This window comes from Pristiophorus japonicus, chromosome 15 (assembly GCF_044704955.1).
Source record: "Pristiophorus japonicus isolate sPriJap1 chromosome 15, sPriJap1.hap1, whole genome shotgun sequence".
Classification (NCBI taxonomy): Eukaryota; Metazoa; Chordata; class Chondrichthyes; family Pristiophoridae; genus Pristiophorus; species Pristiophorus japonicus.
Window position 1 is genome coordinate 146,073,435 of NC_091991.1, and position 14,057 is coordinate 146,087,491.

The 14,057-nt window shown below is 47.2% G+C and overlaps 1 protein-coding gene across 1 annotated transcript in view; it reads left to right on the plus strand.

Moving 5' to 3' along the window:
• The window catches only part of LOC139281613 (alpha-N-acetylgalactosaminidase-like), a 58,645-nt gene that overhangs the window by 27,622 nt on the left and 16,966 nt on the right, over window positions 1-14,057 (plus strand). Inside the window, exon 7 of the mRNA XM_070901761.1 lies at window positions 2,687-2,848. Within this exon, the coding sequence (XP_070757862.1) occupies window positions 2,687-2,848 (162 nt within the window). The remainder of the gene's footprint in view (window positions 1-2,686; window positions 2,849-14,057) is intronic.

Consider the following 14,057-nt stretch of genomic DNA (forward strand, 5'->3'; position numbering starts at 1 on the left):
AGATCAAAATCTGGACAAACAGAGATCCTCTCCTATCCCTGATTAAGAAATGTGTGACTGGGGATTGGGCGCCCGCACACGGAGCATGCCCTGAGGAGGTCAGACCGTTCCACAGACTGATGGATGAGCTCTCCATCCAAGCCGACTGCCTACTATTGGACAGCCGGGTAGTTATGCCCCAGAAGGGCAGGGAGGCATTCATCAGGGAACTCCACAGCGAGCACCCAGGCATTGTACTGATGAAGGCCATTGCCCGCTCACACGTTTGGTGGCCTGGAATTGATTCAGACCTGGAACACTGTGTTCGCAGGTGCACGACGTGTGCCAAGCTGGGTAATGCCACCAGGGAGGCCCCGCTCAGCCCGTGGCCCTGGCCCACCAGGCCATGGTCACACATTCATGTTGACTACCCGGGCCCGTTCATGGGTAAGATGTTCCTTATTGTGGTAGATGCGTACTCAAAACGGATCGAGTGCATCATTCTGAATTCATGCACATCATCCACCACCGTGGAAAGCTTACGTGCGATCTTTGCAACCCATGGCTTGCCGGACATCCTGGTTAGTGATAATGGCCCATGTTTCACAAGCTACGAATTCCGAGAGTTTATGTCGGGCAATGACATCAACCACATCAGGACTGCGCCGTTCAAGCCGGCCTCCAATGGCCAGGTGGAATGTGCGGTCCAAATCATTAAGCAAGGTATGCTCAGGATTCAAGGACCCTCCCTACAATGCCGCCTATCGCGTCTCCTGCTGGCCTATAGATCCCAACCGCACCGCTCACGGGGGTCCCACCCGCAGAGCTACTAATGAAATGGACACTCAAAATTCGGTTGTTCCTCATTCACCCAGTCCTGACCGACATAGTTGAGGGCAAGCGCAAGTCACAAAACGAGTACCATGACCATAATTCGAGGGGGAGATGTACAGAAATAAATGATCCGATATTCGTCCTCAATCACGCCTTGGGGCCCAAATGGCTTGAGGGCACTGTAATTGACAAAGAGGCGAATAGGGTCATCGTGGTAAAACTCAACAATGGTCAGATATGCCGTAAGCATCTGGACCAAGTAAAAAAAAGGTTCAGCATCGACACGGAGGAACCTGAAGAAGACCATGAGATGGAGCTCACAACACCACCAGTGAATGAGCAACAAGAGCAATCAGAAGAATGCACAGTCCCTGCGGTCAGCCCGGACAGGCCGGAATCACCATAGCTGTCAGACACTCATGTCAGTGTCCAACAACCAGAGCCCCAACTGCGGCGCTCCACGAGGGTGCGTAGACCACCTGAAAGATTAAACTATGATCCCAATAAGACTTTGGGGGGGGGGGGGGAGGTGATGTCATGTATGTAACCACAATGTAACACCACTATATTACTGTATACACTCAACCTAGATGCACACCTTGACCACAAGGGGTGAACTTGTGGGAGACACTCCTTACCTGATCACACAGGTATAAAAAGAGAGGTCCCACGCAGGGTCATTGTCTTTGGAGTCCTGTGAATAAAGAGTTAAGGTCACAGAGTGACCTTGTCCCCAGAATGTGCCTCGTGTGGTTTCATACTGCAGAGAAAGGACTTTACAATTAGAATCGAACTTATTCACTTTTCTATCTCTTTCCCATTCTTAAAAAATCTCCTCAAAACCTCTCTTTTTGATTGAGCCTTCGGTCATCTCTTATCTTCTCGACCACTTACTGCTTAGTCCTAGGCTCTCCCAGTAAAGCACCATGAGACATTTCATTAGGTATAACATATTCTGTAAATGTAAAGAGTGTTGTGCTGTACTTAACACATGACAATTCCAGGGTCAAGCCTACTTTCTGACTTCATGTTAGAAAATTAAAGCTACATATCACTTGAGCTCATCCAAAACTCTGCTGCCTGTATCATAACTCGCACCAAGTCCCGTTATCCATCACCCCTGTGCTCACTGACCTACATTGGTTCCCGGTCCAGCAATGCCTTGATTTTCAAAGTCTTATCCTGGTTTTTAAATCCCTCCATAGCCCTACCCTCCCAATCTCTGTAACCTCCTCCAGCTTTAGAACCCTGAGATCGCTGCACTCCTCTCATTCTAGCCTCTTGTGTATTCCCAATTTTCTCCACTCCACCATTGTGCCATGCTTTCAGATGCCTAGACCCTAAGCTTTGAATTTCCTGCCCTAAACCTAGCCACCTCTGTACCTCTTGCTCACTCTTCTGAAGCATCTTGGTATGATTACTATGTTAAAGGCGCTATATAAATACAAGTTGTTGTTATAAGGCAAGTGCTGCATTGCTTTGTTTACTTACCCATTAGAGGGCTTGGCAGGGTAAATGCTGAGAGGCTGTTTCTCCTGGCTGGAGAGTCTCAAACACTGAGGATAAAGGGTTGGCCATTTAGGACTGAGATGAGGAGAAATTTCTTCATTCGGGGATGTGAATATTTAGAATTCTCTACCCCAGAGGGCTGTGGATGCTCAGTCATTGAATATGCTGTATTAAGACTGAGATTGATAAATTTTTGGGTACTAAAAGAATCAAGGGATATGGGGATAGGACAAGAAAGTGGTGTTGATGTACAAGTTTAGCCATGATACTGAATGATGGGGCAGGCTCGAGGGGCTGTATGGCCTCCTATTTTTTTATATTCTTATTGTACTAAACATTTTCTTTCTATTCTACATTCCTTTAGGTGAATTACTCACAAATTGCTGAACTCTGTAATCTTTGGAGAAATTATGATGATATTGATGACTCGTGGAATACTGTGCTAACAATTATAGATTGGTTTGGGAACAACCAGGAAGTGTTGCAGCCGGCTGCAGGCCCAGGACGATGGAATGATCCAGATATGGTACAATATATGTAGCTAGTGCATATTTTGCAACAATTTGCATTTCAACTATAGGAACATGTCCTCACTCCTTTCCTCACTTTGCATTAAAGAGGGGTAAACACAATGGGCAAGAGGGAAAATGGAGAGGATTCGGGTGTAAGTCGGGTGTGAGTATGGTCAAAATCAAATTATTATTATATTAGTATTATTAATGCAAATTACTTTAGTACAATAGAAGTCATAAATTCAATGGCAGGCATGAAGTGTCATCATCATCATCATAGGCAGTCCCTCGGAATCGAGGAAGACTTGCTTCCACTCTTAACATGAGTTCTTAGGTGGCTGTTGTCATGTATGTCGACCATGTATATCAACTGTATAGTCACATAAGATGGCACATCAGAGGGCACTGCATAGGTGTGCAGGACCCAGTATAAAAGGCTGCCCACCATGCTTGTGCCTCACTCTGGAGTTACAATAAATGGGAATAAGGTCACAACAGCTCAAGTACAATAATAGACCTCGTGGAGACATTCATAAGAGTATTAAAGACATAACAACTGGCGATGAGATTACGAACTTTCACGCAAAAATGATTAACGTTGGTGCATTAGAAAAGTTCTCAGAGGATGAAGATTGGGAAGTCTTTATGGAGCGGCTCGACCAATATTTCGTAGCAAACGACCTGGTAGGCGATGATCTGGCCACGCTGGCAGATAAGCGCAGAGCTATCCTGTTGACCAGTTGTGGGCCCGCGGTCTATGGCCTTGTCAGGGACTTGCTTGCACCAGAGAAACCAACAACCAAGTCTTACGAGGACCTGAAAGTGCTAATTTGGGACCAACTCAAACCAAAGGAGAGCATCCTCACGGCCAGACGTCGATTTTATAAACACCGCTGCTCCGAGGGCCAGGAAATCGTGAAGTCCGCTGCCGACCTCAGGAGGCTGGCAGGACCATGTGAATTTGGCGCATCCCTCGCCGATGCGTTGCGGGACGTCATCGTTATTGGCATCGGTCATGAGGCCCTTCTTCACAGGCTACTGTCTGCTGAAACCACCATCACTCTGCAGAAGGCCATCAGCATCAGCCAGGCTTTCATGACCTCAAGCTGCAGCTCCAAGCAGATGATGACTCACTCTCAGGACTCAAACCCGGCAAGTACTGTAAATAGAATAGTGCCTTTCACAGGCAGAACTGTTGAACGTGAATCTGCCCAGGGCAGAGCGTACAGGCCCCTAAGTCCTTTAACTCAGAGTCCACCGAAGGGTGCAAACGTAAGTCGAGTAGCACCATGCTGGCGTTGCGGAGGTCATCACAGGGCTCATCAGTGTCGGTCCAGAGGCTATGTGTGCAAAGGCTGCAGCACAAAGGGCCACCTCCAGCGAATGTGCAAAAGAGCTGTGACTCACCACGTGGAAGAGGAGTCAGCAGATGGCTGTGAATCCAGCGCGGATTACGAGGAGATGGCCAGAGAGGCAGCTCAGTCTCAGGATGAAGTGTATGGAGTATATACCTGCACCAGATTGTCCTCCAGTGATAATGGAAGTCGAGATAAATGGCATTCCAGTTTTCATGGAAGTGGACATGGGGGCGAGTCAGTCAGTAATGAGCGAGGAAGACTTTGTAAGGCTATGGAATGATCAAGCTGAACGACCCAAGCTGGCCCCGGTTCAGGCAAAGCTGCGCACCTACACCAAGGGACTGTTATCAGTTCTTGGTAGTGCGGATGTAAGTGTATCCCATGATGGCGCGGTGCACAATTTACCATTGTGGATTGTTTCAGGTGATGAACCAACACTACTTGGAAGAAGATGGATGAGGAAGATTCATTGGAACTGGGAAGACTTCATCCCTCCAGCGATCGACGTCCCCTGTGCTCAGAGACAGAGCAAGCCCCCACCTTCGGTTGGACCAGGCACCGGAGAGCAGGTCCTCGCAGCCCCCGAAGCACAGACCGCTCATCATGACTGTGTGGCAATGATCCGGCCAAGACGACCCGAACGCACCTTCCCGGTTTCATTGGCAGGACTCCTGGGTAGGAAGATTGGATCCGAGGGCGCCTTCCCAGCATCAGTGGCAGAATCCCTGGGAAAGAAGATCGTGGCAGTCAACATCATGGACAGGGAAAAGCTGGCATCCAAACCAGAAGGTGCAGCGCTAATGGAGCAACGACAAGTGGTTCCACGCAAGGAAGACGATTGGGGTAAAAGTAGTAAGGCCATTTTAAAGGAGGCCAGCAACCCGCCATTTTTGAATGAACTGCTTGAAATTGGTAACCAATGTAAAAGTCCAGTTGTAACGAGCAAAATGTTGTTGAGCGATGTCGGGTGCAAATTGCAATCAGCCAATGTAGCGGGCGAACACCTAACAGTCGTACACAGGTCCAGCCATCTACCCAATGCTGTAGCCTGCGTCCCCGGGACCAGAACAATGTATCATAAAGTGTCCCCACAGCTGACAGAAGTAGACAAGCCGCAGAGTAAACGATCCCCAGAGAGCAGAGGCACCGGTAGCAATACCCTGCCTCAGATCGGTTTAACCGCCATGAACTGCCACGAGCCAGAAACAGTAAACTGCGCCTATGCTCGCAGTCGGCTACTGTCATCCACCACCCGGGTGGAAAAGGCGTAGCCCACAAACCCACTCACCATCACGGCAATGCCCAAGAGAGAAGGATCACCCGCAACGGCTTAGAAACATAGAAACATAGAAACATAGAAAATAGGTGCAGGAGCAGGCCATTCAGCCCTTCTAGCCTGCACCGCCATTCAATGAGTTCATGGCTGAACATGAAACTTCAGTACCCCCTTCCTGCTTTCTCGCCATACCCCTTGATCCCCCGAGTAGTAAGGACTTCATCTAACTCCCTTTTGAATATATTTAGTAAATTGGCCTCAACTACTTTCTGTCGTAGAGAATTCCACAGGTTCACCACTCTCTGGGTGAAGAAGTTTCTCCTCATCTCGGTCCTAAATGGCTTACCCCTTATCCTTAGACTGTGACCCCTGGTTCTGGACTTCCCCAACATTGGGAACATTCTTCCTGCATCTAACCTGTCCAAACCCGTCAGAATTTTAAACGTTTCTATGAGGTCCCCTCTCACTCTTCTGAACTCCAGTGAATACAAGCCCAGTTGATCCAGTCTTTCTTGATAGGTCAGTCCCACCATCCCGGAAATCAGTCTGGTGAATCTTCGCTGCACTCCCTCAATAGCAAGAACGTCCTTCCTCAAGTTAGAAGACCAAAACTGTACACAATACTCCAGGTGTGGCCTCACCAAAGCCCTATACAACTGTAGCAACACCTCCCTGTCCCTGTACTCAAATTCACTCGCTATGAAAGCCAACATGCCATTTGCTTTCTTAACCGCCTGCTATACCTGCATGCCAACCTTCAATGACTGATGTACCATGACACCCAGGTCTCGCTGCACCTTCCCCCTTCCTAATCTGTCACCATTCAGATAATAGTCTGTCTCTCTGTTTTTACCACCAAAGTGGATAACCTCACATTTATCCACATTATACTTCATCTGCCATGCATTTGCCCACTCACCTAACCTATCCAAGTCACTCTGCAGCCTCATAGCATCCTCCTCGCAGCTCACACTGCCACCCAACTTAGTGTCATCCGCAAATTTGGAGATACTACATTTAATCCCCTCGTCTAAATCATTAATGTACAATGTAAACAGCTGGGGCCCCAGCACAGAACCTTGCGGTATCCCACTAGTCACTGCCTGCCATTCTGAAAAGTACCCATTTACTCCTACTCTTTGCTTCCTGTCTGACAACCAGTTCTCAATCCACGTCAGCACACTACCCCCAATCCCATGTGCTTTAACTTTGCACATTAATCTCCAGTGTGGGACCTTGTCGAAAACCTTCTGAAAGTCCAAATATACCACATCAACTGATTCTCCTTTGTCCACTTTACTGGAAACATCCTCAAAAAATTCCAGAAGATTTGTCAAGCATGATTTCCCTTTCACAAATCCATGCTGACTTGGACCTATCATGTCACCATTTTCCAAATGCGCTGCTATGGCATCCTTAATAATTGATTCCATCATTTTACCCACTACTGAGGTCAGGCTGACCGGTCTATAATTCCCTGCTTTCTCTCTCCCTCCTTTTTTAAAAAGTGGGGTTACATTGGCTACCCTCCACTCGATAGGAACTGATCCAGAGTCAATGGAATGTTGGAAAATGACTGTCAATGCATCCGCTATTTCCAAGGCCACCTCCTTAAGTAATCTGGGATGCAGTCCATCAGGCCCTGGGGATTTATCGGCCTTCAATCCCATCAATTTCCCCAACACAATTTCCCGACTAATAAAGATTTCCCTCAGTTTCTCCTCCTTACTAGACCCTCTGACCCCTTTTATATCCGGAAGGTTGTTTGTGTCCTCCTTAGTGAATACTGAACCAAAGTGCTTGTTCAATTGGTCTGCCATTTCTTTGTTCCCCGTTATGACTTCCCCTGATTCTGACTGCAGGGGACCTACGTTTGTCTTTACTAACCTTTTTCTCTTTACATATCTATAGAAACTTTTGCAATCCGCCTTAATGTTCCCTGCAAGCTTCTTCTCGTACTCCATTTTCCCTGCCCTAATCAAACCCTTTGTCCTCCTCTGCTGAGTTCTAAATTTCTCCCAGTCCCCAGGTTCGCTGCTATTTCTGGCCTATTTGTATGCCACTTCCTTGGCTTTAATACTATCCCTGATTTCCCTAGATAGCCACGGTTGAGCCACCTTCCCTTTTTTATTTTTATGCCAGACAGGAATGTACAATTGTTGTAATTCATCCATGCGGTCTCTAAATGTCTGCCATTGCCCATCCACAGTCAACCCCTTAAGTATCATTCGCCAATCTATCTTAGCCAATTCACGCCTCATACCTTCAAAGTTACCCTTCTTTAAGTTCTGGACCATGGTCTCTGAATTAACTGTTTCATTCTCCATCCTAATGCAGGATTCCACCATATTATGGTCACTCTTCCCCAAGGGGCCTCGCACAATGAGATTGCTAATTAATCCTCTCTCATTACACAACACCCAGTCTAAGATGGCCTCCCCCCTAGTTGGTTCCTCGACATATTGGTCTAGAAAACCATCCCTTATGCACTCCAGGAAATCCTCCTCCACCGTATTGCTTCCAGTTTGGCTAGCCCAATCTATGTGCATATTAAAGTCACCCATTATAACTGCTGCACCTTTATTGCATGCACTCCTAATTTCCTGTTTGATGCCCTCCCCAACATCACTACTACTGTTTGGAGGTCTGTACACAACTCCCACTAACGTTTTTTGCCCTTTAGTGTTCTGCAGCTCTACCCATATAGATTCCACATCATCCAAGCTAATGTCTTTCCTAACTATTGCATTAATCTCCTCTTTAACCAGCAATGCTACCCCACCTCCTTTTCCTTTTATTCTATCCTTCCTGAATGTTGAATACCCCTGGATGTTGAGTTCCCAGCCCTGATCATCCTGGAGCCACGTCTCCGTAATCCCAATCACATCATATTTGTTAACATCTATTTGCACAGTTAATTCATCCACCTTATTGCGGATACTCCTTGCATTAAGACACAAAGCCTTCAGGCTTGCTTTTTTAACACCCTTTGTCCTTTTAGAATTTTGCTGTACAGTGGCTTCTCCGAACGGGACTTGGACCAGCCAAGATCCCAAACTAGAGCGCTCACAACGGTGCCCTCAAGGAAAGCAGTCCCCTGCAAATTGCTAGACAAGGCGAGGCAGCCCCACTGTCGCTTAGATGAAATGCTCACTCGTTCAGACCACTTCCCAGGGAGCAGCAGCGACACTGTGCAAATGAAAAGGACAGGGAGGTCACAGGCACATCAGCTGTCTTTGGGCCTGCCCGACACTAGAAGTAACGGCAAGAGACCTGAGCTCTGGCAACTTGAGCAAAATGAGCTCAGCTCGCCCACAGACCCACTAGCATGGGGCGCTGTGCCGCCACCAGACGACCCGGATCTCATCTGACCGTGCTGGAACTAGACTGTCCTTGTGTACCTGTACTGATATACCTGTACTGATCATGTAAATGTACCACACAAAAAGAAACGCAACTGTAATCCACCCAACAAATGTACCAAGATGTAAATGTAAAACCCATGTGATGAACTTGAATGCAACTTGCATGTAACGGGCCATTAGCCTGATCTCTATGTGGGGGGGGGGAGAATGGAGTAGTCATGGACTCACAATCAGAAACCATGGGAACCTCCACTGGCAACAAATCTCACTACCAACCCACCCAAGCTAGAAGCGACCCTCCAATGGTCAACCAGGAAGAGCAAAGCCCAGGTCACCGTCAATGTATGAGTCAATTTACATTAAAGACTTGGGGGGGAAGTGATGTCATGTATGTAGACCATGTATACTAACTGTATAGTCACATAAGGTGTGCCACCAGAGGGCACTGCGGTGGGAGACCTGAGGGTCACCTGCATAGGTGTGCAGGGCCCAGTATAAAAGGCTGCCCACCAAGCTTGTGCCTCGCTCTGGAGTTACAATAAGTGGGACTAAGGTCACAACAGCTCAGGTACAATACTAGACCTTGTGGAGTCATTCATAAGAGTATTAAAGACATAACAGTATTAATCTTCATTAAGAAGGCACAGATTAATTAAGAATGGTCCACATGGATTTGTTAAGGGAAGATCAGGCCTGACTAAATTGATTGAATTTTTTGAGGAGGTAACAAGGAGGGTCGATGAGGGCATTGCGGATGATGTGGTCGACATGGATTTTAGCGAGGCTTTTAACAAGATCCCATACGGCAGACTGGCCAGAAAAGTAAATGTATTGTGTCTGTAAGCACTGTAGTAATGACTCCACAAGGAAAGTTATTGTACTTGAATTGTTGTGACCGTAGTCCATTTATTGCAGCTCCTGAATGAGGATACAGTATGGTGAGCTCCCTTTTATACTTGGTTACCTGCAGTGTACAGGTGACCCCTAGGTCTCCACCAGTTGCACCCTCTGGTGGTACAGGCATAGTGTATACAGCGTGAAGATACATTCAGTGGTCTTATGTCTGTGCATTCAGTGTACAGGGTATATACTTATATTATACACATCACTTCCCCCTAAGTCTTGTGCGACTGGCCTTTGCACTGTGTGCTCTGGCCCTAGACTTGAGTGCCCAAAGCCCTTGCACCTTAGGAATGGCTCTCCCCCTGTAGACCCCCCAAGTCCTTATTGCCACAACATTGGGAAATGGTCAACAGTGGACGGTTGGAGGTTGCAGTGAAGGTTGAGTGTGTTCTGGGTGTGATCCATGTGTGTTCATGGCTACATACATCCATTCCCTCCCGCCCCACCCCCCCCACCGCCCCACCCCCATACATAGACCAAGTGCGTGGCTCAACACCTGCATGTGCATACATGTACAGAGAAAAAAAAATAGGATTGGTTGCCTCACTGTTTGGGTTTAGCAGTAGTGGAACAAGTACATTTTACAGGTAAGGTACAGACGTGGTATCACAGTCTTGCCCCTGGGGTGTAGGTGCAGGTGGGTGAGGACACTAGTTCCAGAGTAACCGCACTGTGTCCAGGCTGTCTGATGGCGGCGCTGCGCCCCCTGCCAGCTGGGTGGGCTCAGATCGCTCACCTGGCTGGGTCTCAGGGCCTTTGCCGTTGCCTAGTGGTGGGCAGAGCCACAGGAATGTGTGGCCTCCCTGTCCTCTTTTGAGAGCTGCAGTGTCTCCCTGCTGCCCTTCAGTGGTAGTGGGAACCTGGTCATCCCAGGTCCCATCGGGAGGGCTGGAGGGTGCTAATCTCTTGTTCCCGGTACTGGCCCTAGTGGCCAGAGAGGTTGGGCTGATCTGGGGCAGGGTGCCAGTAGCGGTGCCTTTGCCATCTGCTGATCCCTCTGTGTGTGGCCACAATCCCTGGGGCATCACATAGAAACATAGAAACATAGAAAATAGGTGCAGGAGTAAGCCATTCGGCCCTTCGAACCTGCACCGCCATTCAATGAGTTCATGGCTGAACATGCAACTTCAGTACCCCATTCCTGCTTTCTCGTCATACCCCTTGATCCCCCTAGCAGTAAGGACTACATCTAACTCCTTTTTGAATATATTTAGTGAATTGGCCTCAACTACTTTCTGTGGTAGAGAATTCCACAGGTTCACCACTCTCTGGGTGAAGAAGTTTCTCCTCATCTCGGTCCTAAATGGCTTACCCCTTATCCTTAGACTGTGTCCCCTGGTTCTGGACTTCCCCAACATTGGGAACATTCTTCCTGCATCTAACCTGTCTAAACCCATCAGAATTTTAAATGTTTCCATGAGATCCCCTCTCATTCTTCTGAACTCCAGTGAATACAAGCCCAGTTGATCCAGTCTTTCATGATATGTCAGTCCTGCCATCCCGGGAATCAGTCTGGTGAACCTTCGCTGCACTCCCTCAATAACAAGAATGTCCTTCCTCAGATCAGGAGACCAAAACTGAACACAATATTCCAGGTGTGGCCTCACCAAGGCCCTGTACAACTGTAGTAACACCTCCCTGCCCCTGTACTCAAATCCCCTCGCTATGAAGGCCAACATGCCATTTGCTTTCTTAACCGCCTGCTGTACCTGCATGCCAACCTTCAATGACTGATGTACCATAACACCCAGGTCTCGTTGCACCTTCCCTTTTCCTAATCTGTCAACATTCAGATAATAGTCTGTCTCTCTGTTTTTACCACCAAAGTGGATAACCTCACATTTATCCACATTATACTTCATCTGCCATGCATTTGCCCACTCACCTAACCTATCCAAATCACTCTGCAGCCTCACAGCATCCTCCTCGCAGCTCACACTGCCACCCAACTTAGTGTCATCTGCAAATTTGGAGATACTACATTTAATCCCCTTGTCCAAATCATTAATGTACAATGTAAACAGCTGGGGCCCCAGCACAGAAACTTGCGGTACCCCACTAGTCACTGCCTGCCATTCTGAAAAGTACCCATTTACTCCTACTCTTTGCTTCCTGTCTGCCAACCAGTTCTCAATCCACGTCAGCACACTACCCCCAATCCCATGTGCTTTAACTTTGCACATTAATCTCTTGTGTGGGACCTTGTCGAAAGCCTTCTGAAAGTCCAAATACACCACATCAACTGGTTCTCCCTTGTCCACTCTACTGGAAACATCCTCAAAAAATTCCAGAAGATTTTTCAAGCATGATTTCCCTTTCACAAATCCATGCTGACTTGGACCTATCATGTCACATCTTTCCAAATGAGCTGCTGTGACATCCTTAATAATTGATTCCATCATTTTACCCACTACCTATGTCAGGCTGACCGGTCTATAATTCCCTGTTTTCTCTCTTCCTCCTTTTTTAAAAAGTGGGGTTACATTGGCTACCCTCCACTCCATAGGAACTGATCCAGAGTCAATGGAATGTTGGAAAATGACTGTCAATGCATCCGCTATTTCCAAGGCCACCTCCTTAAGTATTCTGGGATACAGTCCATCAGGCCCTGGGGATTTATCGGCCTTCAATCCCACCAATTTCCCCAACACAATTTCCCGACTAATAAGGATTTCCCTCAGTTCCTCCTAACTAGACCCTCTGACCCCTTTTATTTCCGGAAGGTTGTTTGTGTCCTCCTTAGTGAATACCGAACCAAAGTACTTGTTCAATTGGTCTGCCATTTCTTTGTTCCCCATTATGACTTCCCCTGATTCTGACTGCAGAGGACCTACGTTTGTCTTTGCTAACCTTTTTCTCTTTACATATCTATAGAAACTTTTGCAGTCTGTCTTAATGTTCCCTGCAAGCTTCCTCTCGTACTCTATTTTCCCTGCCCTAATCAAACCCTTTGCCCTCCTCTGCTGAGTTCTAAATTTCTCCCAGTCCCCGGGTTCGCTGCTATTTCTGGCCAATTTGTATGCCACTTCCTTGGCTTTAATACTATCCCTGATTTCCCTTGATAGCCACGATTGAGCCACCTTCCGTTTTTTATTTTTACGCCAAACAGGGATGTACAATTGTTGTAGTTCATTCATGCGGTCTCTAAATGTCTGTCATTGCCCATCCACTGTCAACCCCTTAAGTATCATTCGCCAATCTATCCTAGCCAATTCACGCCGCGTGAATCTATCCTAGCCAATTCACGCCTCATACCTTCAAAGTTACCCTTCTTTAAGTTCTGGACCATGGTCTCTGAATTAACTGCTTCATTCTCCATCCTAATGTAGAATTCCACCATATTATGGTCACTCTTTCCCAAGGGGCCTCGCACAACGAGATTGCTAATTAATCCTCTCTCATTACACAACACCCAGTCTAAGATAGCCCCGCCCCCCCAGTTGGTTCCTCAACATATTGGTCTAGAAAACCATCCCTTATACACTCCAGGAAATCCTCCTCCACCGTATTGCTTCCAGTTTGGTTAGCCCAATCTATATGCATATTAAAGTCACCCATGATAACTACTGCACCTTTATTGCATGCACCCCTAATTTCCTGTTTGATGCCCTCCCCAACATCACTACTACTGTTTGGAGGTCTGTACACAACTCCCACTAACATTTTTTGCCCTTTGGTGTTCTGCAGCTCTACCCATATAGATTCCACATCATCCAAGCTAATGTCCTCCCTAACTATTGCATTAATTTCCTCTTTAACCAGCAATGCTACCCCACCTCCTTTTCCTTTTATTCTATCCTTCCTGAATGTTGACTACCCATGGATGCTGAGTTTCCAGCCCTGATCATCCTGGAGCCACGTCTCTGTAATCCCAATCACATAAGAACATAAGAACATAAGAATTAGGAACAGGAGTAGGCCATCTAGCCCCTCGAGCCTGCTCCGCCATTCAACAAGATCATGGCTGATCTGGCCGTGGACTCAGCTCCAATTACCCGCCCGCTCCCCGTAACCCTTAATTCCCTTATTGGTTAAAAATCTATCTATCTGTGACTTGAATACATTCAATGAGCTATCCTCAACTGCTTCCTTGGGCAGAGAATTCCACAGATTCACAACCCTCTGGGAGAAGAAATTCCTTCTCAACTCGGTTTTAAATTGGCTCCCCTGTATTTTGAGGTTGTGCCCCCTAGTTCTAGTCTCCCCGACCAGTGGAAACAACCTCTCTACCTCTATCTTGTCTATCCCTTTCATTATTTTAAATGTTTCTATAAGATCCTCCCTCATCCTTCTGAACTCCAACGAGTAAAGACCCAGTCTA